This window comes from Fukomys damarensis, unplaced genomic scaffold (assembly GCF_012274545.1).
Source record: "Fukomys damarensis isolate Sample0158 unplaced genomic scaffold, DMR_v1.0_HiC HiC_scaffold_36, whole genome shotgun sequence".
NCBI classification, from domain to species: Eukaryota; Metazoa; Chordata; class Mammalia; order Rodentia; family Bathyergidae; genus Fukomys; species Fukomys damarensis.
This window is the reverse complement of record NW_022900948.1, coordinates 42,423,923-42,451,835: the sequence shown is the minus strand read 5'-3', so window position 1 is coordinate 42,451,835 and position 27,913 is coordinate 42,423,923. Positions and strand designations below refer to the sequence as shown.

The 27,913-nt window shown below is 57.2% G+C and overlaps 1 protein-coding gene across 1 annotated transcript; it reads left to right on the top strand.

The window, feature by feature from the left end:
- Positions 1-383: 383 nt before the first annotated feature.
- On the top strand, positions 384-27,911 carry Niban2 (niban apoptosis regulator 2; the record flags this gene model as incomplete). Its single annotated transcript, XM_010613663.3, has 14 exons — positions 384-575; positions 12,680-12,810; positions 15,598-15,726; positions 17,400-17,505; positions 18,773-18,940; positions 23,583-23,698; positions 24,288-24,392; positions 24,462-24,624; positions 25,200-25,387; positions 26,359-26,514; positions 26,696-26,812; positions 26,887-26,994; positions 27,084-27,195; positions 27,580-27,911. Coding segments are annotated over exons 1-14 (2,025 nt in total), but the record flags the coding sequence as incomplete, so codon positions are not given.
- Positions 27,912-27,913: the final 2 nt, after the last annotated feature.

Here is a 27,913-nt window from a genome sequence, read left to right as displayed (position 1 = left end):
TCCCATCTCTCCTTTCGGTTCCCTCTGCACCTCAGGAGGCCTGCAGCTGGTGACCCCAGGGTAGGGCCGGGCCCAGCTCAGAGGGCGGCTAAGGGAGTCCTGCCATCTGAATAAACTTTGCATTTTCTATCTGTGCAAAGGTCTCCTTGCTAAGGGTCCCTGGCACTGCAGCCTGTGACTGGGCTCCTGCTGGCCCGGCTGCAAGCATGCAAGCACACTGTCATATTGGCTCATCTTCCTCCCCTCTCCCCGTCCTGCTGCCCCGCCCCAGCCCGCCCCACCTGCCCATGGGACCTGGGAGGTAGAAGCTACGGGTAGCAGTGTGGGCTTGCGAGCGAGCGCGTGTGCGCATGCGTACGACAGGAGCCTGGGGTCTCGAGGCAGCTTGGGAAAAAACCCGACTGGGGTTTAGTGCGGAGCGTGACTTGAAGGCTGTTTGTCCAGGCTTTGGGTTTCCCTGTGTAGTCTGCGCCGACCTTGAATGCTGCCTGGCTTGTCCCACCCTCGTAATGGCCATCAGGCAGGAGCCAAGCGTTTCTCACGTCTTCAGTTCTCACCACCGACCTTTGAGGCTGGTACTGTTTTATGCTTGTGTTATGGCTAGGGAGACTGAGGCTCGGGAAGATCATGGTCGGGGCAGAGCTGGGTCTGTTGGGTCCGGAAGTTTGGCTTTTCACTGCCACCTGTCCCCTGCTGGGCTTTGAGACGCCCTCCCGGGAAGGACCTGCCTGCTTTCAGGGGTCACCCGAGAACAGATCGCAGTTCGGCCAGGATGTGACTGGGTCTTGGCTTCCCCGAATGTTTTCCCAGGGAATAATACAGTTCTCTGGTTTGGGGCTGCGAGTTAAGCTTCTCCTTCCTGTCCCTTCTCAGCCCTTTCCTGGTACTTGGCCCTTTATAGCTGCACTGCACACCGTGCAAGCCTGAGACTTTTTTTTTTTTTGGTGTGGTACCAGGGCCTTCGCACTGAGCTGCAGCCTTGGCCCCTCCTTTTTTTTTTTTCTTTTGAGACAGCGTCTCACCAGGTTGCCCAGGTTGGGCTTAAACTTTAATCCACCTGCCTCAGCCTCTCAGAGTGCTGGGATTACAGTAATGTTCATGTTTCACCATACTCGGCTCTGAGACTTAATGTTACAGCCCTATAGCTAGAAGTCCCATCTTTTCTTTTCCTTTCCTCTTCTTCCCCCACCTTTCCTGTTAAAGATGGGAAGTTGCTAATTGTCCAGGCTGGCATTGAACTGGGCTCAAGAGATTCTCCTGCCTCAGCCTCGTGAATAGCTGGGGTTATAGGTGGGCACCGTTGCTTCCAGCCAAAAGCGTTTTGCCATTCACCTGGATGTCTTGGTCAATGCAGTAAGTCAAAGAAGGAGCTGGGAGACAGAGACAGTACAGGTACAAGACATACGGGGTCCCTGACCTCTAGCCTTTTCCCCCAGAGAGTACACCTGTGGGAATGTGCAGAGGCTTGGAATCCATGACAGCTGAAGGACTCGGGGCCCTTGATCTCTGGGGCTGACACTGCGGTCTCCTGAGAAGAAGCTGGAGCTGAGGGAGCGGTAGGCGGGCATCTCCACCTGCACCTCAACACCAGCCAAAGGCTGCGGTCTCTGAGGTCGGCTGGCTGCGGTTTGGTGGCTTTCAGGTCTTCACTGCGGTTTCTTGCTCTGTTTCCCCTTTTTCATTGTCACCTCTGTAGGACGAGGGCCCGGAAGACCGAACCCCACACTGGCCTCATCCCTTGACTGCTCCGCCTAGGACCCGGGTCGCTGCTTCTCAGTCGCCCTTTGCTGGTCTCCATCTCTGACTTGAAACATCACAGAAAGCTGCCAGCCAGTAGGGCTTGTGCCAGCTCCCCCTGCACACCCTGGCCGCCAGCCCTGGGACAGAGGGAAACCTGTCACCTCCTCCTGGGTCCTTGTCTCTGACACTCCTAGGTCCATTTGGTTAGGCTGTGGACCCACTCTCGTTCTCAAGTTGTTCTGACAGCCTGGCAAAGGTGGGGGCTTCTGTTCTCCCATTTTACAGCAGAGGAAACTGAGGTTTGGGAAGAACGGATCCACAAATTCAAAGCCAGCGAATCAGCATTTGAACCTAGATCTAATACCAGAACCTGACATAACACTGTCCCATAAATGCCCTTGGCATGGGAAGGGTGGTGAACAGATGAAGGCTTTCCTGTGTGTTCTTTTTGTGTGTTTGTTTGAGACAGGGTCTCACTGTATATCCCAGGCTGGCCTTAAACTTGTGGCGATCCTCCTGCTTCGGTCTCCTGAGTGCTGGAATAACTGGCGTGTGTTTTTCAGTCTTTGCTTGCATTTCTGTGGGGAGGGTACGCCAACCTTTCCTGGTGATCTCTGACCTCGGCTCTGCTGCTGGCGCTACTTTGGCCTGTCTGGAGCTGACTGATGGAACGTGTGGGTGTCAGGCCGAGTCCTGCCCTTCGCTCCTGCCTCTTGGTGGCAGGAAACTTGCAGATGGAGGGGTCAGTGATGCTGGCTGTCAGGCTGGCTATGGACATGTCCTGGGTCAGGGCTTGGTCAGGAGGCCCTCTCACTGCAGGTGGACACGCAGTTGAGTGATGGCTTCTCCCCTTGGCAGGGGTGGGCCTCTGCACGGGTGTGTGCTGCAGCGCAGTGCCAGGCCCCGGTCCTGCCTCGCATTCTGAACTTGCCCCGAGAGGGAGACGGATTGGGGAGCAGCTGGGGTGCTGCCCTGTGGCTGGGGCAGTTGGACAGGTGGCTGAGGCCTAGGGGAGGAGGACTGGGGATCTGGTGGGGTGGTGAGGAGGTTAGGGAAGGAAAGGAGGAGAAGGGCGGTGGAGAGGCTGGCACTGCAGCTCAGTGGTAGAGCACTTGCCTAGCATGCAGGAGGCCCTGGGTTCCATCCCTAGTGCGCGCGCGCACACACACACACACGCACAGGATCAAGGGAAATGGGGACGAGGCATAACTGGTAGTGTGTCCAACATGACTGATGTAGTAGAAGCCAGGCATGGTAGCACATACCTGTAATCCCAGCACTCCAGAGGCTGAGGCAGAATGACATCTGTGTGAAAGTTTGAGGCCAGCGTGAACCACATATTGAGACCCTGTCTCAAAAAAACCCAGAAGGGCCGGGATTTCGCTCAGTGGTTCTGCAGACTGCCTTGCAAGCTCATGGTCCCGAGTTCGATCCCCGGTACCAGGAAAAAAAACAAAAATAACTTACTGTGGTAACTCAGCCACCCGCTCTGTGACCTGTGAGTCCATCCTGATGACAGCAGCCGTCTCAGAGAGGCGAGGTTGCTACAGCGCTGAGCCAGTTGTGTCCGTGGCTGTGTGGCTTCCCCTCTGGGCCTGGGTAGGAGGGGGCACTGGGAGGTGGCTGGGCTTCCTGGGACCCTTTCTTCATGGCTCCCTTGGCCTCAGGTGTGGCCTTGGCTGCAGCAGGGGCCGGCATGGGACTGCAGCCCAGAGACTGCTGTGTGGGCACAGTGCCAGCCTCGAGGCCCAGGGTGGGTGTGGGGAGCCTGTCTTGCTCAGGGCAAGGTGCTCCTGGGGGGCCTCGGCACCCTCCTCCATCCTCCCCAAAGTGCAGATGCCCCCACATCTTGGGCTCCCGAACAAGCTGCCAACTGTAGGCCGTAGGCCTGGGGCTGCTGCCAGTCAAGCAGGGCAGGAGGGCACGGGTAGCATGAGAGCGCCTTTGTGTCAGGATGGGAATTGACTTCCTCCCACTGAGGCCTGAGGTGGAAACGGCAGCCTGGGTGGGCGGGTGTTCCCTGGCCTTTTGGGGAGCATTTCCCTGGGCCTCCCTGCCTCGGGCCTCCTGACTCCAAGCTCACCCTTACCCCCCAGACCAGTTGTCACCGAACCCTGGTTAAATATTTGCTAGCTGAGGAGGTGTTGGAGGCAGCTCTGTAAGAAATCCTGCCTGGCTCCTTCCGGCTCCACCGCCTTGCCCCAAGTCTGCCTTGCCCGCCTTGGGCCTCAGTCCTTCGCAGGGCCATTTTGGTGTCCGGAAGGCCCTGCCCTTCCCCACCTGGGCCGGGCAGGATCTGAGTGCTGGGGAGCTGGATAGATGGAGCCATTCACAAGCCATGCATGATTTGCTGTGAAGAGGAGGCGGCCAGGGGGCTGGGGTTTGTCCGGGGGGCTGTTCTGGAAGGTGGGCTTCCAGCCTGTGGAGGAGGGAGAGGTGGCCAGGGAGAGAATTAATTCCGCCTAGGAGACCTCAGCTGTCCTCTGGGCACAAAGTCCCAGTGACTTTTTTTTTTTGGTACTGGGGATAGAACTCAGGTCCTTGTGCTTGTGAGGCAGGTGGGTGGGACCACTGAGCTAAATCCCCGGACCCCCAGTGACTTCTTTCTCCCCCTGCTGGTCTGGTTTTGCTCTTCAATCTTTGTGATGCTGAGCAAATCCCTTAACCTCCCTCAGCCTCGCATAGCTCATCCAGAGTGGGTTTTTGAGCCTGTCCCAGTGAGGGGTAAGGAGTCCTGTTGACCGTAATCGGCAGCCTGCCCTGGGGGCAGCCTCAGGCTGGCACAGGACCAACTGTGACACTCATTCCTGCATGCTGTGATGATGATTATAATTACATGCAAATGGGGCCCCTGGAACTTTTCCGTGAGCAGATGGTGTGAGGGCAGGGCCTTGAAGTCTGGCTCTTTTGTTTGTTTTGCGATACTGGGGATTGAACCCAGGGCTTTCCCACTGAGCTACATCCCCAGCCCTTTTCTTATTTTTAATTTTGAGACAGGGGCTCCATGAGTCCTTCATTGCTGAGGTCTGGCTGTTACTCGCTGGCCTGCCTCAGCCTCCTGGAGTGCTGGGATTAGAGGCGGCGTCACCATGCCCAGATTCAGCTGAGAGTTTGAACTTGGAAAGGAAGCGGCAGGGATGTGGGAAGGGTCAGTTTCAGGTCAGTGTGGCCTGGCGGAGCTGCAGCATGCTGGGCCCTGGGCAGGCCCCGTGACGGTGCTGATGGGGTGCCGTCAGGTCCCTGGGGGCCATCAGAGCCCAGCGAGCGCCTTTCAGAGATGTCTTGGGATCATCTGCCGGATGTTTGCCTCGCCCTTGGAGTCTGGGTCCAGCTAGCCTAGCGCAGCCGTCCGGGCCCTGGCCACCTCAGTGTCCCCCTTCATAGTGGTGGTGCTGTACCAGTCCTGGGCTGTCCTCGGGGCCTGGTGTTACACGGTGTGCATGTCCCTGTGGGGCTCCTGGCCCACAGGTTCAGGGTCGGTTCCCCAGCCAGTGTGGCACCCAGGGTTGCTTCCAGAACTGCTCCCTGCCTTCTTGTCCTGGCTGGGCCCTGGTGGTGGCAGAACCTCCTCCCTGGACCCGCAGAGTCAAGGTGACTGCCTGGAAACATGGAGGCCTCACAGGTGGCTGTGATTACTGGGCCAGGCTGTTGAGGAGCTGCGTTTATGGGGAGAGGGTTTGTTTGTAGTGGCCTTGGGGAAGGGATCTGCGGCTGGAGGTACCTTCAGGAGGCAGCACAGCCACCTCAGCAGGAGCACTGTGCAGCTCCGTACCCCGAGATGGCTTTCAACTCACTATGCAGCCTAGTCTGGCCTTGAACTCACAGCGATCCTCCTGCCTCAGCCTCCAGTGCTGATTTCAGTTGTGTGTCACCACGCCCAACTCCCTCCCTTCTCTGCCACTGGTTCTGCCCCGGTGAGTGAGATGCGTGGAACTGGCCCAAACCCGCCATAGGGGTTGTGGGAGTGGGTGCGGGTCTCACCCATCCTGGAGGAAAGCAGTGGGAGCCACAGAAGGCTTTTGGGCAGGGAAGGTCATGCTGCTCCCTTCGGTGCCTATGTGTGGAAGGGATCTGAGGGAGGCCGTGGGGCAGGACTGGGGGCAGCAACCAGCTGGGGCAGCCCCTCCTGGGTAGGGCTGGGCTGGCCCGGTGGCCTTGTTCTGGGAATCCCTGTCCCTCCAGGACCTGCCGTGGGGAGCGCCCCACCCCGGTGGTGCTCGGAGACCTCTGCGCCCCCCACAGCGGTGGCCTGCTGGGGTCTCTCACTGCCCACCTCTCCCAGCCACGGAGCCCGCCGTTTTCCCTCCTCCCCGCTTCCCCCATTACAGGTCCCGAGCAGGGGCTGTACACGGCCCTTCTCCCCGTGGCCTCCCACAGGGCCAGTGCCTTGGGGAGGCCCTGTCCCCAGACACAGGCTGTCTGTCAGCAGTCGTTGTGAGATCGATTTGCCGGAACCTCGGTTCCCGTTTCCTGTTAGACTCTTCCGGGTCTGTGACTGTACACGCTCGCTGGGTGTCTCAGGGGAAGTCACTCAGCCTCTCTGAGCCTTACCGTCTTCCGATGTGTGAAGTAACACACGTGCATGTGTGGGGTCGTGCTGGACCGGAGACACGGAGGAGGTGGCTGCTGCCTTTGTGTGCTCGTGAACCCAGGGTGGTCAGGTAGGCAGGCCGTAGGCGAGGCGCGGGGGCCCTGGCTTGCTGACCGCACACTGCTGAGTGTCACACATGCTGCGTGACCCCAGGGTGGCGTCACCACCTCTCTGGACCCCAGCTTCCCCTGCCGTCCCAGGCCGGGGACAGAGGTGGTAGTGCTTGGACTAACTCCACGACACAGGGAAACCGAGTCCCTGCCCCTGTTCAGCCCCTGCTGTTCCTCGGCCCTGCTCCCCAATACTCCAGGAACCAGGTGGGCAGGTTCTGAGCCTGCCCCACCCTGTGGGTGCTGCTGTCACCTGCCTGGTTTCAGTGGGCAAATCTCTCAGCCCGAAACCCTGAAACCAGGCCAGGCCTCGTGGGCAAGGTGTGTCCCACAGCCCACTGGAGGGACCGGGTGAGCCAGGGACCAGTTTGGCTTGGTGCCCACAGCTTGGGCCTAACCGGGGCTAGGCCTGGCATGAAGCCCCTGGGGTTGAACCTGGGCTTGACGCCACTGTGGCATCACTGTGGAGGTCACCCTCGGTCCGGACAGCTGCGTGGAGCTGGGATTCAGGCTTAGCCTCCTGGGTTGTGGGCTGGGTCAGGATCCTTTTCTGTTGAGACAGGGCTTTTGCAGTTCAGGCTGGCCTCGAACTCTGGCGATCCTCCTGCCTCAGCCTCCCGGATGAGAGACATGTGCCACAGTGCCCAACCCTAGTGAGCCTCTTCTCCCTGAGCCTCACTTTGCCCATGCCCGGTACATGAGCCCGGCCCAAGGGAGCTTCAGTCCCTCCCCTACACCCAGTTCTTGCCCAGTGCCCGATATCTGCACAGGAAGTCGTGTGATCCTTAGCATTGTCACTTGGGGAAGTCAGCGATCAGTGTCCTCTTGGCTGGTTGGCTGCTGTTGGTGCAGCTCGTGGGGCTGAGCCAGGGTGGGTGACTCGGCCTGGGTATCGAGGGCCTCTCCTGGGTTAGCGGAACCTTGGGCCAGGGTCTCTTTGCAGGAGCTCTGACCTTGTGACTCATGACGTGGCCCCTCCGTGCTCCTTGGGCTGTGTTCTTCTCAGAACCAGTCAAGATGGCGGAGAAGGGAGGGCCCTGAGCCAAGGACACGTGGCTAGTAGGCTGGTGGGGCTGGGGCTTGAACCCAGAGCCTGTGCCCGTGTGGAGGCGGGAGGTGGCCACATCAGCTCCGGGTTAGGCTGACTCACCAGTGTGGGGGGTGCTGAGGCCAGCAGCATGGTCAGCGCCAGAGGCCAGGGCAGCGCCGCTGATGAGATGGTCGTTAAGATTCCAAGTCAGCTGAGCTGGCCGAGACCCACCCAGCCCATGAGAGGCAGGATATCGAGCCCCAGGGAGGCTGGACGGCAGGGCCCCCAGTGGGTGGAAAGCTGCTGACCAGGTGGGAGCGTGGAGGCGAGGGACTCCGGGCTTCTGTCCTGGCTCTGCCACCTCAGCCTGTGTGACCTTGGGAAAGTCACAGTGCCTCCAGAGTCACAGTTTCTACATCTGTAAGATGGGGTTATGAGCTGGATATGGTGGCGCACGCCTGTAATCCCAGCACTCAGGAGGCTGAGGCAGGAGGATCGTTGTGAGTTTGATGTCAGCCTGAACTACTTAGACCCTGTTGCAAAAGACAAAGAAAAAAAATACAGGGATAGTGGCCTGCTTTTTCTCCCCTTGGCACTGAGCAGGGCCCCCCAAGAGGAGGGAAAGTTGGGGCCTTTTAGAAAAGTTACTGTGGCCCAGTGGAGGGGGGCTGCTGGGGCTGGGAGCCTCTGGAGTGGGCTCTGGACAGACTCCAGGCTCAAAACTCTCTCTTTTTTCCTCTACTGGGCTGTGTGCCTTTGAGGAAGCTCCTGGGTCTCCCCGAGCCTCCCCTTGCTTCTCTGTGGAATGGGGGCAAAGACACTGGGTAGGTTCTCAGTGGGTGGGCGCCTGGGGAGCCCTGGGGATTTGGATTGGCTGGTGAGGGAGTCCTTTGGGGTCATCCCAGAGGTGCAGCCCTTGGAGACGGGGTTCCAGCTGCACTAAGATCCATGGAGCTAGGTTAAGATCGTGGAAACTCTTGGCTCTTGGCTCAGAAACAACACCCGGTTGTGTGTGTATGTGTGCAGCCCTTGGACACGGGGTTCCAGCTGCACTAAGATCCATGGAGCTAGGTTAAGATCGTGGAAACTCTTGGCTCTTGGCTCAGAAACAACACCCGGTTGTGTGTGTGTGTGTGTGTGTGTGTGTGTGTGTGTGTGTGTGTGTGTGCGTGTGCGCGCGTGTGTGTCGCCCTGGCCCCGTGTCCTGGGAAGTGGCCTCTTCAGAGCCAGACAGCCCCTCCCGCCCTCATGCAGTGGTGATGTGGGAACAGAGCCCAGGCGGGCAGTGGTGCCCTCACTCAGCCCTGCTCACGGGATCCACAGGCTGCCTTGGCTACTGAGGGGCAGGGCCCACAGTGCAGGGACAACCCCAGAGGACGTAGTATGGTTTTTATTTTTTCTCCCTGGTACTGGAGATAGAATCCAGGGCCTCACACGTGCCAGGCAAGTGCTCTGCCCCTGAACTATACATCCCCAGGCCGGGGCTCAGTTCGTTTTTGACCGAGTGAAATCACCCGTCATGAGCTATGGTTGTTTTGTTTTATTTTGTTTTGAGACGGTCTCTCTGTGTAGCCCAGGCTGGCCTCAAACTTGGGTGATCCTCCTGCCTCGGCCTCCCGTGTGCTGGGACTACAGGCGTGCACCTCCACACCAGCTTCTTCTGAGCCTTGGCTTATGCACCTGTAAAGTGGGCATTTTTATTTTCTCCTCTCTGGGGCCATTTGCAGAGTCCGGGTGTGTGTGTCATGGCGGAGGACAGGTGAGCATGCGTTCTGATTCTGGAGATTTGCTGGCAAAGGGGCACGGAGAGGGCCCAGCCCGTCAGGGCATCCTGGCTTCCTGGGTGTTCCTGAGGGCACGCACGCACATACACGCACACATGCACACACCTGCAGACGGCCCTGCTTTCCTACCTCTCCTTTGTGGTGGGTTTTCTTTGTCCGGTCTTTGTTGGAGATTGTCATTATCTCGTGATTCTTGTTTTGGTTCTTTAGGAGAGGAAAAGAAAAAGTCTATTGGATTCTTTTCAAGCTATAAAAGTTACACCTGCTAATAAATATCTCAGAGCGCCTCTCACGTGGGCGTCACAGGCTTCGCCCCAGTGCAGTTATGGGAGCTTCTGTGGGGCCCCGAGCCGAGCCCAGCGCAGCTGTCCATGTCCTGTGGAGCGTGAACCGGGTCTGTGATGCCCATTTCACAGGCTGGCACTTTCAGGGCTGGCTCCTGAAGAAAGTGGGAGCCCCCACAGCTGCTGCTCCTTGGGAGGCTGAGGGGGGCACTAGTCGCACCCCCAGCCGCCCGCCCCTTCCCTCCAGCGGCGCCTGGGCCGCATCCGTGCGGGGAACAGCATGTGGCATCTGGGCAGGCGGGCGAGACTGGCACAGACCCATACACTGTCCCCCTGCTAGCCCAGGACCCTGAGGCCACCCCTGCCTCTTTCCTTGCTCCCCTTGGGGGCAGCTCTGGGGGTCCCTGAGGACCAGGAGGGGCAGCTGACTGTGGCTTGAACCCTGATTGCTTCCATCTGGCTGTGTAACCAGGATCTCCTCACCCTTCCTGGTTCAGAGTCCCCCCTCAAGGGGGAGCCTGGGTCTCACCGTCCCTGTCTGATGTCTCCCACAACCGGGAAGGAGACGGGAAGAGCTGGTGTGGGCAGGTATGGGGGGAGAGGGGTGCCCCAGGCTCCCAGGGCCACCCACAGATACCTGAGATCCCACTGCAGCTGCTGCAGGGTGGCCCGAGGGAAGGAATGGGTTCTAAGCACTGTTTACAGCTGGTACCGTGAGGGACCCCAAGGCGAGGGGCTGTGTCCCAGCACGCAGATCCACCCGTATCTCATCCCTGGCCAAGCTGCTGCCCCAGGCTGGACCCCTCTGGCCCCCGTGGTGGCTAAGTCCCATCCCTTGTGTTTCTGGGGCATCCGTGGCGGTGGCAGTTCTGTCCCCTCCACACTGCAGCCTGGGGTCCTTGTAAATGCCTGGCTTGGGCTCTGCATCTGGGCCACAGCCGCGGGACAGCTGAGGGCTTCTGTGTTGAGCAGGCCGGGGTTGGAGACCTCGCTGGGGTGGCAGCTCCTGGGGGCCTGGCCTGAGGGTTGGGCACAGCTTCCAGGCCTTCCAGGAACAGTGCGCTCCTCAGGGCTGCCAGGAACCCTCCAGACCCATAGCCCTGGGCCCGCCCATCCTGCTGGCCGTGTTGGAGGCGTGGTCTCCGCTGGCTGCTACAGGTCAGGGCCGAACCTGGGCTGTGAGGACACCAGGTCCACGGCCTCTCCTCTCTAACAAAGGGCAACCATGGCTCTGAGTCCTCAGGGTCTCAGGAAGATCCTTTGGGGTCAAGCTGTAAAGCATGCCTGACCCGGAAGCTGGGTGTGAGGGCCCATGCCTATAATCGTAGTTTCTCAGGAGGCTGAGGCAGGAGGATTGCAAGTTTAAGTCCAATCTGGGTAATTTAGCAAGATGCAAAGTGAAAAATAAAAAAAGGGTAGCTCAGAGTGAAGGCCCTGGGTTCAATCCCCAGTGCTGCAGGAAACAAAAAAAACACAAGGTGAGGTTAATGAGGATGTGATTGTCCATGTCCCTGTCAGCCGTGACCCTGTTTCTTTGGTTGCCCTGATTCCCATTCTGTCTCCTCTGCCCCTCTCCCTGGCTTCATCGTCTTTCAAAACAATTCCCAAGGTCTCTGGCTGTTTATGGTTTTTAAAAAACAGGGCTTCAAAGCGAATTCCCCATTTGTTCTCCCTTCCTCTCCCCAAAGTGGAATCTGGACAGTGTGACCGACCTCATTCCAGAAAAGGGGTGCGCCCCGCCCCTGCCGTCTCTGAAATGCCACCGCGCAGCCCCAGACCTTGGGTGTGGCATGTGGCTCGAGCCCTCCGGCCACCAGCTCCTGGCTGTCCTGGACTGCATCCCAGCTGTGAACCTGCCAGCTGTGTAACCCTGGGCTGCTGGTGTCACCTCTCCAGGCCTCAGTCTCTTCATCCGTAACCAGGGCCTGCCCTGCCGCCTGTTCTGTGGGCCTTGCCCTGTCTGTTCCGAAACCACTTGAGCAGAAGAGAGAAGCATACAGCCAGTACTAAGGACCTGTGAACCTTTGAGCTGAGCTATATTCCCAGTCCTTTTTTGTTTTCTCTTTTGAGACAGGGTCTTGATAAAGTTGCCCAGGCTGGACTTGAACTTGCAGTTCTCCTGCCTCAGCCTCCCAGAGTGCTTGGATTATAGGCGTGAGCCACCATACCCAGCTAGCAATTGATTTCTGAATACTTCTGTTTTTACTTTGTGTTCTCTTTTCAGTGCTGAGGATTGATCGAGGGGTCGAATGTTTTTTTTATTATGAAAGAACGTATGCTTGTAAAGTAACTCAGTGCTATAAAAGTGAATAAAGCAGAACGTGAAGCTCATGACGCATCCTCCACTCCCTCACCGGGAGCCCTGAACCTTCTCAGCCTGGCTTGCTGCCTTCTTCCTTTTCTTCTAAGTATCGAGCAGAGGGGGTTCATATGTGTGCACAGACATGACTGGTCTTTTTAAATGAAGTGCTGTGCAGTGCGTGACCCTGTAACTGGCCTGTACCACCGCCCCTTGTTTGTGTATCTCCATAGAGATTTTGTGTTTGTGTCTTTATTTATTTATTTATTTTTAAGAACTTTTTTGGCACTGGGGATCGAACTCAGGTCCTTGCGCTTGCAAGGCAGGCCACCGAACCGCTGAGCTAAATCCCCGGCCCTGTGTCTTTATTTTGAGACAGGGTCTTGCTGTGTAGTCCAGGTTGGCCTTGAACTCACTGTGTAGCCCAGGCTGGCCTCAAACTCATGCAGTTCTCCTGCCTCAGCCTCCTGAATGCACATCTTTGCCAATGTGACTGGAGGACATGTAGTCTTGCTTGGCCTTTGATTGGTCACTGGCCAGGCTGAGGGTCTCTCCTGGAGCTGTCGGGCTTGAGTGTTCTCTGTGTGGCCACTGCCCACCTTCTGCCTGCAGGGTCACCTCTCTCCAGGTGGTGGACTGCGTAGGCACTGCAGACTGGCCGGAAGTGCGTCACAGGGCGGGTGTGGCGGGTGGTCAGCCTGGCGCCACCCTAGGCTCCATCCCAGAGCCGTGCGAGGGTAAACCCTGCAGTGAAGATGTGAGCTGGGCCGGTGCTGAGGCCTGGATGCTTGGCCCGAGGTATCCAGGACGACCTAACTTCCTCCTAATGCTTCCCTTCCAGAGAAAACTGAGAAGATCCTGAGGGAGTTCCTCCAGTTCTATGAGGACCAGTATGGCGTCGCCCTCTTCAACAGCATGCGCCATGAGATCGAAGGCACCGGGCTGCCGCAGGCACAACTGCTCTGGCGCAAGGTGAGAGACGTGGGTCGGGGTTCCCGCTGGGCTCTTCCGCTGCCTGGCCTTGGACTTTGACTTCTCTGGCCCTCAGTTTCCCTCTGTGCCCCAATAACTCTCAGGGGGGACGTGAGAGCTAGGGCTGTAGAGTCCTGATGTCCCCGGGTTTGAGGTCGGCTCTTCCTTGAGGAGCCTTGGTTTACTTGTCTGTCAAATGGGCCGAGAACAGCTCCAACACAGGGCGAAACTGTCTGGAGCCGGGAAGATATGACCCTACCTCCATCAGCCTTGTCGTGATCTCATCATTAGCTGCAGGACTGTTTGGCCAGGAAATACTGAGTAAGGGGTGGGACGTGCCTGCTCCAGGCTGGGCTCAGCGAGGGCTGGATGAGGCGTGCAAAGCCTCCTGGGAAGGACCCCTGTGATTGGCTTGTGGGGAGGTGCAGAGGCAGAATGGAAGTCAGGTTGCTGGTGAGGCTGCGGGTTCCTGTCCGAGCCCTCATTCCGCTGGACACAGTGCAGGTCCCCTGGCAGCCTAGGAAGTCCTGTTTGAGGGCATCGTGTGCCCAAGATGATGGGATTAGTCTGTTTTGGTGACTGATGGCTGATTCAAGGCCCGGTAGCAATGTACTCCTGGCTGGTGGCTGCTGTCTGAAAACCCTTGGCTTCCCTCTGGGGGATCTGGTTGAGCTGATTTCCTCCCTTAGCAGTAGGGTGCCAGCCAGGTCAGCTTGGCCACCAGTGTCGTCATTAGCGGCTGAACCTCTTTTTTTTTTTTTTTTGAGACGGGGTCTCACTATGTAGTTCAGGCTGGCCTTGAACTCACCACCATCCTCCTGCCTCAGCCTTCCAAATGCTGGGATTACAGGCATGCGCCACCACGCCTGGCTTTCTAGAAAAAACAGAGGTTGTGGGGCTGGGTGGCAGTGGTGTAAACAGAATGCAGAGCCAGAGCCTGTGGCTTTGTGACGTTGCCCGCTGTGGCCACTGTGTAGGGGGAGCCTTTGTGATCCCGTAAATATTTTCATCCTGGTAGGAAGCCGCTTGAGCCTATTGTTCAAGCACAATGGGGTCTCCTTTCCAGGAGTACTTCCGGTTTCCCTGAGGAGCAGCAGTGGGAAGGGAAGCTGGGGAGAGGGAAGTCTGAAGGCCACTGAGGGGCGAGAGAGGGAGGCAGTGTCGGGCTTGGGACTCCAGCTGCTCTGGCTCCTGTCCACAGACCCAGAGCAAGCAAGGAAGCCAAGAAGGTGTGGGCACAATTGAAACAATAATTTTTCCCTTTATTGAGCACCATAGAAGTTTTCTTTGCTGGATGTGGCACATGCCTGTAATCCCAGCACTCAGGAGGCTGAGGCAGGAAGATTGCCTCAAGTTCAAGGCCAGTCTGGTGAACATCGTGAGTCCAAGTCCAGCCTGAACTACATAATAAGACCTTGTCCCAACACTCCCCCACCATTAGTTTGTTTTTGTGTGGTGGTGGAGAGTGGAGTCAAGAAGGCAGCACATGTTTGTAATCCCAATGTCTTAATTACTTTTCTTGTTTCTTTGTTGAGACAAAGTACCTGACACACAAAGTTAAAAGAGGAAAGGAGTATTCAGTTTGTAGAGGTTTTGGTTCCTAGTTGGCTGGCTCCAAGACAGGGTGGCCTGGCAGGGGCACCATAGAGGAGAAGCAGTTCATGACAGGCGGAAGGCAGTGAGTAACAAGTGGCAAGCGACCAGCAACTAGTGAGAGCAGCAGCAGCAGCAGCAGCAGCAGCAGCAGCAGCAGCAGCAGCAGCAGCAGCAGCAGCAGCAGCAAGGGATAAGGGTCTGATTCTTTCTGTGCCTTATATTCTATCCACTCACAGTCAGGATGGGACACCCTTAATCCTAACCTAACTGTGCCCACCATTCAGTGGACTGATTTAGTAATCACACACCCTTGATCCCAGCACCACACACTCTGGATCCAGCCATCTCTGAGAAGCACCCGCCAAGACCGCATGAGGCTTCGAGGGGACATCTAGACACAAGCCGTAACACCCAAGTTCAAGGCCAGCCTAGGAAATTCGGTGACTTAGCAAAACCCTATCTTAAAGATATGAAATGAAGGGCCGAGATGTAGCTCAATGTGAAGGCCCTGGGTTTAATGCTCGTATCTGGAAAAAAAAAAGTTCATTGTGCAAATGGCAGTGAATTTATCTCAGAACAGTTTGCCAGGAAACAGAGAACAGGACCTGCCCACAGTGTGTGTGTGTCCCTGTCTACCCAACTCGCGTCCCATTGAGGCTTTTGTGGCTCCCCGTAAAGTCAATTTGGCCCCAGCCCCAAATCATTCCCAAGCTGAGCGACTGCTGCATGGACTCGGATTCTGGTCACAGCAGTTCTCAGGTATTGTGCTGCCTGCCAGGTGCCAGCTGCTTCCGCCTCCATTTTACGGATGAGGAAACTTGAGGCTCTAAGAAGTGCTGAGGGAGCCCCCGAGGTCACCCTGTGAGCCAGGCTGAGCCAGGGCTTTGTGGGGGCCATCCGAGCCCCTCAGGTCATTGGCTGCAGGGGCGCAGGTCAAACATCAGACACACCCGACAAGGCTCCCTCTTTCACTACCCAGATTCAGGGAAGCCGTGTGGTCGGCGTGGGGGCTGGAGCGGCCCTGGGGAGACACCTTGTTCAAGTTTTCATTGTTCTGATGGGAAACTGGGGTCCAGAGCTGGACTGTGGGTAACTGCTTTGCTTCAGAGTGGCGGAGGTGGGTGGCTGTGTCTGCCCCGGGCCCGGCTGAGTCAGAGGTTGCAGTGAGGTCCCCTTCACTTCCGCCCGCAGGTGCCGCTGGAGGAGCGCATCGTCTTCTCGGGGAACCTCTTCCAGTACCAGGAGGACAATAAGAAGTGGAGGAACCGCTTCAGCCTGGTGCCGCACAACTACGGGCTGGTGCTGTACGAGAACAAAGTGGTGAGGTCCCCGCCCGGCCCTGAGTTCCCCAACTCGATGAGCTCTGCTCTTCCCTAGCCTGGTACCCCTGTTTCCCACACCCTCCTGCACACCGACCAGCCTCCCTCCTCTGGTCCAGTCGTGCAGCAGGAATAGCTGTCTTCTGGCCAGTCCCTGCCCTAGGCTTGCTGTGTGTTCTTCTCTCCCAGTGGGCTGTGCCTGGTCTTTGCTTTGGGCTCTTTCAGAAGCCCTGACTGGTTGAGCCACAGGCTTGATTTCATCTACTAGACAGACATTCTCCTAAGCAGCCGGAGGTACTTCCGTGTTCAGGACAGGTGAATTCTCAAGGAGTCAGGTCACCCTCAGCCTCCAGCGTAGTGGTTTTCAAATGATAGTGTGCCTCAGAGTTTGTTGGAGGGCTTGGAAAACAGGTCGCTGGTCCAGGTAGGGTCAAGAATTTATATTTCTGGGTCAGGGATTTAGCTCAATGGTACTGAGCCTGACTCACAGGGAGAAGGTCCTGAGTTCGATCCCCAGTACCAAAAGAAAAAAAAATTTTACATTTCTAGTCTAGTGTGGTAGTGCATGCCTGTAACGTCGGTACTCAGGAGGCTGAGGCAGGGGAATTGCTGCAAATTTAAGTCCATCCTGGGGTACATATTAAATTCAAGGCCAGTCTGAACTACATGGTGAGACCCTGAGTTAAACCTCTCCACACATCATAAGAAAAAAAGAATTTGCATTTCTAGTGGGCCTGGTGGCACACACCTCTAATTTCTGCCCTCTAGGAGGCTGAGGGAGCAGGATTGTAAATTCAATCCCAGCCTGGGCAACTTAGCAAGATCCTGTCTCAAAATAGCTTTTCCTCCCCCCTCCCCAATACCGAGATTCAAACTCAGGACCTTGCACTTGCCAGGCAGGCATGACACCACTGAGCTAAAATTCCTGCCCTGTCTCAAAATAAAAACTATAAATGTAGCTCAGTGTGAGGATCCTGGGTTTAGTCCTCAGTACCAGATTCTAGAGCAAAGTTAAAGGGAAAGACCATGCTATCATGCTGCCCATCATTGTCCAGTAGTGACACCTAGTGGTCTGGAGCAGCATGGCACCCCTGCTGTAGGAGCCATTACACCAGAATTACCTTTCTTCCTATTCCTGTAGGAGATCTGTGTCCTGACCTAATTCTCATCCAAAGGAGATTGTGGGCTGCATAGAACCTAGGGATCTGGGAGAGGAGTTCTAGGTAATAATCAAAGACTCAAAGACCCTAGTTCTGGAGGCAGATAGCAGCCTGTGTCTGCTCCTTCCCAGTTGTGCAAATGTGAGTCATGATCCACCTTTCGGATCAAGATAGCTCTGTGAAAGGAAGCGTGTTGTGCCTCACTACAGTGCCATTATGTACCTAGCACTCAGTAGAGTTGTGGGATGGGAGGCAGTGTGGTGGTAGTGACCATGACAAGTGCATCAGCAGAGCTCACCCAGCCTCTGTTCTGGGTTAGACACTGGTGGGCCATGCTGAGGTCACTCTTCTGGTCTCTCAGCTCGCCATGAAAGACTCTTCCTGTCTTCCCTTTCCCTTCTTTTCTTCCTTCCCCTCCTCCTTCCTGCCTTGAGCCCTGGAGCCAGAGTTGGAGCTGGGATTTGGGCTCGGCCACATCCTTGACTCTCAGGACCTTCTCTCCTGCCCTTCTCAGGCCTATGAGCGGCAGGTCCCACCCCGTGCCATCGTCAACAGTGCAGGCTACAAAGTCCTCACCTCCCTGGACCAGTACCTGGAGCTGATTGGCAACTCTTTACCAGGTAAAGGGCCACCCTCCCTAGGCTGGCACCCTGCATAGGCCTCGGGAGGTGGCAGTGCCTTGGTCCTGAGAGCTGACTTTGCCCAAGGCCACACTGGGTTGGGCCTGGATCAGTGTGAGCCCTTATCCGGGTTTGGATGGAATGGGAGTGTGGAATGGGGGGCCCCATGTCTCTCTTTCTTATCTCCTGGGTTCTTGAGAGCTGCCCTGCAGAAAGCAGTCAGTGGCCCCGCTGAGATAATCGGTAAAACAGGTATTAATGCCGACTTTGCTTGGAGTTGCTCCTCCAGGTGCCCTGTTTCTCCCCACCCTGGTGAGGCACCCCAGGGAGACAGTCAGGACTCTTGGTGCCCAGTGTGAAGCAGGCCTCCCTGCCTGGGTGCTGCCTGCCTGCTCCTTCCTGAGAACAAGTGGCCTGCAGAGCAGAAAGGGTGTTCCCCAGCGGGACTCTTTAAAGACTGAGGTCCCCACCCCAGGCCTGTCTCCGGGGGCCGTGCGGGCCAAGCCTCATTTTCCTAAGCATCTGCAAAGTACAGGCTGAGAAGAGAGACTTTGGGGTGTAGTCCAGACCCAAGAAGTGCTGGGTGCCCCCAGACCGGCCCAGGCTGACCCACGCCAGGGCATAGAAAGCTGCTATTGTCCCATCTTTAACCACAGGGCCAGGGCACAGCCCAGGACCAGGTATCTCGCTGGATCTCACATATCCCTGAGGACCAAATAGAAAGAGAAATTCCTTTTTATTTGTTTTGTTTCCCCACCTTACATGCCTCCCTCCTACTTGGACATTTAAACCAGGCTCTGGCCTCTCCTGCTGAAATTTGAAGGGAAACTCAAGTGGGCAGTGCTTGGCCTTTGAACCCGAGAGCTCTCACTGGTCATTTGTGGCCAACACATGAGTTTAGATTATGCATGAGGGAGGCAGGTGTGACCTCCTGCTGCTCTAGGGAAGGGGTCAGCACCAATCACAGATTCTGAGGTTCCTTTAGCCGGGCTGTGGAGGACAAAAAGAAGGCTGCTCCATGCTGGGTGTGGTGGCACATGCTTATAAGCTCAGCACTGAGGAGGCTGAGGCAGGAGGATCATGAGTTCAAGGCCAGCTTGTGCTACAAGTGAGACCCAGTCTCAAAAAAGAGAGGGAAAAAAAAAAAGAGAGAGAAAAAAGTCTGTCATGTCCCCAGTGATCCTGGCCACCCCAGGATATGTCAGCCTTCCCAGCTGCCCTCCAGAGACACCACAGAGGGTAGCTGCTTAAGGAACTGTCTCCACAGGGACCACGTCAAAGTCGGGTGGCACCCCCATCTTCAAGTGCCCCACGCAGTTCCCACTCATCCTCTGGCACCCTTATGCACGACACTACTACTTCTGCATGATGACGGAAGCTGAGCAAGACAAGTGGCAGGCCGTGCTGCAGGACTGTGTCAGGCATTGCAACAACGGTGAGCTGCCGGGAGAGGGAGGACTTAGCAATGTATTACATAGTGACACCTAGTGGCTGAGTGCGGTGTGGCAACCCTGCTCTACGAGCTACTCTCCCTTCCAGGGTTGTAAGAAACTGTCCTGATGATCAGCCTTAATCTTTTTCCCTAATGAAAATACTTGTGTTGCCCAGGAGAAATTAGGAAATTGTTCAGAGGTGTGTGGTTGTTGAATCTTTGAGCCCTGACACAAAATCACAATCCCGATTCTGCTTTCCTGCAGTGTGACTTTACATTGACTTTCCTGTTAGACCCTTTGTAAATTGTCTTGTATGTCACAGGGTTTGTGGAGACTCACAGGGAGAGTTCACTTCCTGCTGGGTAAAGATTTTTCTTATTATATCATTTCCTTCTTTACCACCAATGTGCCCAGTGGCCTGGAAATGTCTGTAAACTCCTGCGATATATTGCCTAGCCCAGTCATTTAGCCAGTAAACATGGTTAGGTCTCATCTGAGGGTGCAGCAAGAGAGCCGGGCATGTCTCCTGCCCTACTGCAGGGAAAACTGGCCTGGAGGGGACATTGTGAAATGTATGAGCCCCCAGGGTGACAAGTCATCACAGCTGCATGGGGGCCTCCCTGGGAGCCCTGTGTGTGTGCTGGGGGAGATGCTGGCCCTGGGCCTGGGAAGGGTCCCTCCATGTGGTTGGAGCAGGTCCCTGAGACCTGCAGGGCAAATAGTCATATTGGTGATCAAAAATGCAGTAAAGTTTAAATTTAAATTTATTACAGGAGCCGGGCGTGGTGGCGCACGCCTGTAATCCCAGCACTCGGGAGGCTGAGGCAGGAGGATCGCTGTGAATTTGAAACCAGCCTGGGCTACACATTGAGTTCCAGGTCAGTCTCAACTACAGAGTGAGACCCTGTCTCAAAAAACCAAAAAAAAAAAAGAAAAATTTATTACAGGAAGACACATTGCACAAATCCCTCTGGCTTTGAACACACTTATCCCACTGTTTTTGCCACTATCTGAAGCACTTCTGGAAATCCTTCTTTGCCAGTGTCTTTATGAGTTGTGATTAAAGAAAAAAAAACCCAGATGAATACTGCTTCTGGGTGCCACTGGATGGGAAGCCAGGTTTGGAAGAACATTATAATGCATCCCCATCCACCCATCTGGCCCTGTGTGACGTCTGGCTCCTCCCCAGAGTCATATGACCATGAAAAACAAGTGTTATGAATCAATTCATTACATCAAACTGGGTGTGGTGGTGCAGGCCTGTGATCCTAGCACTTGTGAGGCTGAAGCAGGAGGATCCCTGTGAGTTTGAGGCCAGCCTGGGCTACATAGTGAGACTCTCTTTAAAAAAAAGGGGGCAGGGGACATAGAGGCAGGCAGGACAGCACAACTACAGACAAGACAGCCTTCCAGAACTGCTTCCGGAGACGGCAAGAACAGTGGGATACGTATGTCTGAGGTGATGGGCAGCATCTGGAGGGTGTTTGTGGCCATGTGTCTTTTACTGTAATAAATTATTAAAAATTTATACATAGGCCATAGTTTTCAATCATAGCTCAGAGGCAGGAGAAAGATTAGAGAAGAGGACCCGCCCAGGTCCTGTGTTGGGGTGGGGTGGCCTAGTGGGGTACGCAGTGGGGCCCTTCTGCCCTGAACTTTTTCCTGGCCTCGGCCTCAGGAAGGCAGAGGGAGACCCCTGCGCCTGCCCTCGCCTCAGCCGCCAAGGCACAGCTCCACCCTGTGGTGAGGGCTGGCGTGGGCACCCGGTGGGAGCCAGCTCACCCCACCTCTCCAGAATGGCCTCTGCCCGTCTGGAATCTCCCAGGTGGGTGGGACCAGGTCTTCTGTTGGGCCAACCCCTGCCACCTGGGCTGGGCCCTGCCCTGACGCCCACAAAGGGCCTCCTGTTCCCAGGTCCCTGGGGCTGGGGCTCTGGCTGTGCTGCCCGGCCCAGGGCGCCCTCCCTCCCCTGCCCCTGCCGGGTTTCCAGGGTGGCAGCTGACCCGGCCTGGTGGGTTGGGGACAGGACCAGGCGGGCAGGAGCCCCTCTCTACTCTCTAAATCGGTGGGGGGTGCTGGTCCCGGGAGGCCTCAGGGCCCTTGGGGTCTGGGGTGCTGCAGGCAGGAGCGGAGCCTGGAGATTGCTGCTGGGGGAGGGACGGGTGTCCTGGCCCGGACAGTCAGGCTGTGCCTTCCCTCCACCCGGGGCTGTGAGAACCTGGGCCTGGAATGTGTGGGGCTGGAATTGCTCACTCCTGGGGCTGCCAGGAAGTGGTGGGTGGGCGGGGAACGAGCTGAGCTGGGCGGCCGCCAATTCCGCCCAGGCCCTGCATCCTGCATTCCTGGGGCAGCAGGGGGTGGCAGGGCGGTTGGGGCACTGGCTGGGCCCCTCCCAGGGTGAGCATGGGGCAGAGGGCTTGGGGCCTCTTCTTGTTGACTGAAGCCCCCCCTGCCTGCAGCCTGACTGAGGCATGAGCTCCCTTGCTCAGAAAGTCTGCTCGCCAGGTCTTGGGTTCTTCCATTCCGCAGCTGTGTGTGGGAGCCGGGAGGGCTGGTGTCTCAGAGCCCAGTCTGGATGGCTTATGGGATGGAAATTTCACTTTCTCCCGGATCTGGAGGCTGGAAGCTACTGACAGGGTCGTCTCTTTGTGAGCACCTGGGGTTTCGTTTTTTATTGATGAATTGATTGGTCGGGATTGGATCTCACTCTGTTGCCCAGGCTGACCCCAAACTTCTGGGCTCCCGTGATCCTGCTGCTAGGACTATGTGTATTACTGGGCCCAGCCATTTTCTTTTGCAAGAAACTTCCCCTTCTGTGCCTGCGGTGCCCATACCTGTAAGCCCAGACGCTCAGCAGGATCCCGAGGTTGAGAGGAGTCTGGGCAACATGGCAAGGCCCTGTGTCAAAATCTGAAAAAGGGCAGGGATGTAGCTCAGCAGTAGAGAGCCTCCAGGCTGTAGTAGACATTACTAGGGGTTGGGGGGTTGGTTTGCCCCTCTGATAGACCTCAGTCACACTGGGCTTATCTGTGGACCCTGTGTCCATCTGTATTTGGTTCCATTGTGGTGAACTAAATATTTGGGCTAGCGGGGTGTGGTGCACACCCACTGAGGCAGGAGGATCACTGCGAGTTTGAGGCCACCCTAAACTACAGGGTCAGAGAAACAACAAAGGGGGCCGGGAATTTTGCTCAGTGGTTCTGCTGCCTGCCTCGCAAGCTCAAGGACCCAAGTTTGATCCCCAGTACAAAAAAAAAAGAAAGAGAAAACAATGAAGGAAGGTAAAAAGAAAGGGTGACCCTAACCCGGCACGCTCAGTGGTGGGTGTGTGGTCTGGAGATGGTCCCCAGGGTCTGAGCCACCCAGCCCCACGCGGGCTCTGCCCATGTGGTCCCTGGCCAGGATAGCCCTGCCCTGATACTGTCCCGCCTGCCCGACCTTGGTCCCTGACACACAGGGGCCTTTGGCGCAGGGATGGCACGGGGCCCGTTTCCCCATCTCGGGGCTCCTCTCTGGAGCAGGTGGCGAGTCCTGGGCTCTCCGCTCTTGAGAAGGGCTTTTTCCCTGCAGTGACTCAGCCTCCAGTCATGGCAGTGGGCGCCGGGGTTTGTGAGCCACCACTGCCGCTTCCCCTCCCCTGGGGTCACTGTGACCGGGAGCTGCCTTCCCCTAACGGGTTTTGCAACTTCCTGCCACAGCCTCCCTGGCTGTGGGTCTGGGGTCCATGTCCCATTCATGCCTCCTGCAACACAGGCCACTGACACCACCAGTGATTACAGAAATGGCATTTTTCTAGTCATTATCAGTAAAAAAATGCTTCCTTTTTTTTTTCTTTAAATCTGTGTGCTGGGATAGAACCTAGGGCCTTCTCTAGGCCTGAGCTACACTCCCAGCCCTGTTGTTTTTGTTTGTTTTTTCTGAGACAGAGTCTCACTGTGTAGTCTAGGCTGGTCTTAAAATCAGTTCTCCTGCCTCAGCCTCCTGCGTGCTGGGATTACAGGTGTGCACCACCATGCTTGGCCGAATTTATTCCGCAGTAGAGTTCTAGCATCTGTACCAGGTGTTGACATGGACACAGGTACAGGGCAGAGCCTGGGCTGGCAGGGGCCTGTAGTTTCTGTTAGTTCCTGACAGGAAGTGTTGTGCCGGGGGCCTGCCTGCCTTTGGGAGGCTGAGGCAGAAGCAGTATGCGTTCAAACCCAGTTTGGGCAACTCAGCAAGACAGTCTCAAAATAGAAAAACATTAAAAAGAGAGTGGGAAGGCCCTGGGTTCAATCCCCAGTACTAAGACACACAAACAAAGAAGAAAAAGAAACAAAGAAGGATCCATGCAGGTGCCCTAACCTGCCTGTGCTTTAGACTTCAGGCTCCCAACCTGTCCCCACTGTGGCCAGGGAGCACCCAGGTGGACAGGTGCAGCCAGGCTGGGGTCATTGTTGCTGTTGCCAGAAGTGGAAACTGAGGCACTTTTGGCTGTGCCTGCGCCACTGGGCCCCAGGCCCAGCCCCAGAGCCGGCTGGCTCCTTTCCGTCATTAGGGGCAGATGGGATGGGTGTCTCCGCCTGTCGGTGGGGCTCCTCCCACAGGGGTGGCATCACAGCGCCCCCTTGTGGGCAATCTGACCTCTCCCCTCCCTGCGGCCAGGCATCCCCGAGGACTCCAAGGTGGAGGGTCCGGCCTTCACCGATGCCATCCGCATGTACCGCCAGGCCAAGGAGCTATACGGCACCTGGGAGATGCTGTGCGGGAACGAGGTGCAGGTGAGGCCTGCAGGTGGCTGCAGACTGGCTTGGGAGGACAGGAAGAGCTCGGATCTGGACAGGAGGCTCCGTGCAAGCCTGGCTACTTGATACTTTGTTCACACATGTACTGAGCACCTCGCTGGACCAGAAGCCATGTGCGGGTGCAGTGCAGCCCTTGCCCTCAGGAGCTGTCTCCAAGGGGAAACTGACATTCAACTTGTACACGGTGGGGCAGGCCTGTAATCTTGGCCCTTAGGAGGCTGAGGCAGGAGGATCACCTTGAGTTTGAGGCCAGCCTGAACTACACAGTGAGACCCTTTGTCAAAACAAATTAAAAAAGAAATAACACATTGAGCGACCATGCGCACACACGAGCACATGCAGCCAGAACAGGTGTGCGGTGTTGGACGTTATGTTAAAGGCCCTGGGGCAAGATCTCTGAGCCTGAGGGGTCTGCGGGACACCCAGGCAGGTAGGCCTGCCACCCTGGGGGTGTGTGGAGCCAAGGGCCAAGCCCACGGAGGGGGCTGGGGGGCTGGGCGCGAATGCGGAGAGAGGCAGGTCGGCCGGCCCCGCTGCAAGCCTGGCCTGGGCCTCTTGGTCCTAGATCCTGAGCAACCTGGTGATGGAGGAGCTGGGCCCTGAGCTGAAGGCAGAGCTTGCACCGCGGCTGAAGGGAAAACTGCAGGAGCGGCAGCGACAGTGGATCCAGGTGGGCTGGGGCCCGGGTGGGGTGGGAGTGACGGCCGAGCCCCCTGCATGACCCCGCTGCTGGCCACAGATCTCGGACTCCGCGTACCGCATGGTGTACGAGCGGGTCAAGGTGCTCTTCGAGGAGACGCTGTCCAAGCTGCAACGTGCCCGGCCCGCCATGGAGGCGACCATCCGCACAGACATGGACCAGATCGTCACCTCCAAGGAGCACCTGGCCAGCAAGATCCGCGGTAGGTGGCCCTGCCGGTCCCGGCCAGCTTGCTTTCCGCTGTACCTCTGGGACTTGCTGTTGAGTGTTTTTGAATGTCAGAATCCAGGCCTGGTGCAGTGGCACACGCCTGTCATCCCAGCCCTCTGGAGGCTGAGGCAGGAGGACCAGTGTGAGTTCGAGGCCAGCCTGGGCTACATAGTGAGTTCGAGGCCAGCTGAACTACGCAGCGAGAGCCTGTCTCTGAAACAAATCAAATAGCCTTGTGCATGCTAGGCAAGTGTTGTCCTCCCAAGCTACATCACCTTTCCAGCAGCTTCTTAGTTTCTTCCCATCAGCATCAGAAATACCTCAGGCCCCGCCTTGGAATTCCCTGTTATTTTTACTGTGTGGGTTTGCTGTCTTTGCACACTCTTCCTCTGCAATCAGTGAGCCTGGGAATGCAGCCACTGCCAGTGGCTTTCTGTAAAAACAGCACAGTGTGTGCACCTCTGGCATCGGGCCCTTGGGAGCTCGGGAGGCCCTGCGGGGCCCGGGAGGCCCTGGGTGCTGCCAGCCGAGCAGGAGCCCGAGCTGACCTGGATCCTCTGGGCACAGCGTTCATCCTGCCCAAGGCGGAAGTGTGTGTGCGGAATCACGTCCAGCCCTATATCCCGTCCATCCTGGAGGCCCTCATGGTGCCCACCAGCCAGGGCTTCACCGAGGTGCGGGACATCTTCTTCAAGGAGGTCACTGACATGAACCTGAACGTGATCAACGAGGGCGGCATCGACAAGCTGGGCGAGGTGCGCTGGGCCTGGGCCTGCTCTCCCCAGGGCACTGGCGGGACGCATAAGCAAGCTGGGGTCCCAGCTCTCTGGGAGCTGAGGAAGGAGGATCTCAAGTCAGATCCTTGCCTGGGCAACTCAGCGACACCCTCACTCAAAATAAAAAATGTGAAAAATGCCAGAGGATATAGCTCAGTGGGAATGTCCTGGGTTCAATCCCCAGTACTGGCGGGGGTGGGAGGTAGGGGGAGTGTGGGAGAAGAAACTGTAAGTAAAAATCCCTTGGAAATACAGCAGGACAGAGCTGTCCCAAGTCCTGGTGGAGGACAGCAGTTAGGCAAAAGAGGGAACATTAGCTCCCTGCCTTATAAATCAAGAGGGAAGCTAAAAATATAAAAGAATTTAAAATGAATGTGGTGGTATAGACCTATAACCCCAGGATTCAGGAGGCTGAGGCAGAATGATCCCCATGAGTTTGAGGCCATCTGGGCTCAAAGTTCAAGGCCAGCTTGGAATACATAGTGAGACCCTGTCTATAAAAAATAGCAGGAGTCAGTTACCCTACAAATGCAGATCAAGCCTCCCTCAGTTACCTGGCTCCCATGGTCCCCATGTAGGGACAGTTGGCTGCCCAGTGCCCACATAGCTGTCAGGTAGGGATAGAACCCATCCTACCTCTCAGTTACCTCCTCCCCACTTCAGATTCTGGAACCTACAGACAATAAGAATCGCAGAATTTGAGAAACAGAAAGGTCCTTAGGTGTCATGAAAAGCCATCTCCCGATCTGGGGGCTGAAGACACCAAGGCCCAGAGAAGGAGAGTGATTTGCCTAAGGTCACCCAGCACCCTGGGAGGGATGAAGTCTCCCCTCGGCTCTGCCCTCCTGTCCGGGGCCTCTGGGGCCGGTGCCCAACGGGCAAGTGTGGGTGTGCGGGTGCTTTGGCCCGAGCGGCCCCAGCTCAGGCCCACGTGTCCCCGTCCCCCGCAGTACATGGAGAAGCTGTCCCAGCTGGCCTACCACCCCCTGAAGATGCAGGGCTGCTATGAGAAGATGGAGCCGCTGCGGCTGGATGGGCTGCAGCAGCGCTTCGACGTGTCCAGCACGTCCGTGTTCAAGCAGCGCGCCCAGATCCTCATGCGCGAGGTGGGCCCCAGTTCCTCACCCCCTCCCCCAGCCACAGCATTCGGACCCGGGCTCGCTTAGGCCCCTCCTCCCGGGAAGCCCCGTGCCCCGCCCCTTCCGGTGCTCGCGGACCCCTCGCTGCGCCCCGTGGTCGGGGCCGCGGCTAGCTCGGGACGGTCACGTGCCCGCGCTGTTCCCGCAGCAAATGGACAACGCCGTGTACACCTTTGAGACTCTGCTGCACCAGGAGCTGGGGAAGGGGCCCACCCGGGAGGAGCTGTGCAAGTCCATCCAGCGCATCCTGGAGCGGGTGCTCAAGGTGAGCCCGGCCGGCTGCTGCCCGCGGGGGGGCGCCAGTGTCCCAGCTGCTGACCCAGCGCCCCCGCTTTACAGAAATACGACTACGACAGCAGCACGGTGCGCAAGCGGTTCTTCCGGGAGGCGCTGCTGCAGATCACCATCCCCTTCCTGCTCAGGAAGCTGGCGCCCACCTGCAAGTCGGTGAGCGCCCCAGCCCCAGCCTCCGGGCCCAGCGGGATCCGCCACAGCCGCCCTGACCCGAGTCTGCTGCCCCCTGCTGTTCCCCGCAGGAGCTGCCCCGCTTCCAGGAGCTGATCTTCGAGGACTTCGCCAGGTTCCTCCTGGTGGAGAACACTTACGAGGAGGTGGTGCTGCAGACCGTCATGAAGGACATCTTGCAGGGTGAGTGGCCGCGCGGACCTGGATGGGCCGGGGCTGGTGGCAGAGAAGGGGCAAAGAAAGGCCCAAGAGCCCAAGCATAGTACCACACACTTCCCAAGGCAGGAGGGTCACTCAGAGTGTGAGGCCAGCCTGGGCTGTATAGTGAGTTCAAGGCCAGCCTGAAATGCGTAATGAGACTCTGTCTCAAAAGCAAAAAACATAAACCAGTGGTAGCTGTGTGGCCCCAGGGAGCAGCGCCACCTCCCTGAGCTGTTTCCTCAGATCTCTGGGTTTGCCCGAAGGCTCAGGAGGGTCGTGGTGGTAGGCAGCCTGGGCCACAATCCAGCACACCCCGAAAGGAGGCAGGGCCTGCGCACCCATGCTCCTGACCCATGTGGCCCACAGCTGTGAAGGAGGCCGCGGTGCAGCGGAAGCACAACCTGTACCGGGACAGCGTGGTCATGCACAACAGCGACCCCAACCTGCACCTGCTGGCTGAGAGCGCGCCCATCGACTGGGGCGAGGAGTACAGCGACAGCGGCGACGGCAGCGGGGGCAGCCCCAGCCCCGGGGTTCCCCAAGTCACCACCCTTTCCGAGAAGCGCCGGCGTGCCAAGCAGGTGGTGTCCGTGGTCCAGGACGAGGAGGCGGAGCTGCCCTTTGAGGTGGGCTCCCCGGCGACCCCGGACAGTGTCACCGAGATCCGCGGCCTGCTGTCCCAGGATCTGCGGGCCCAGAG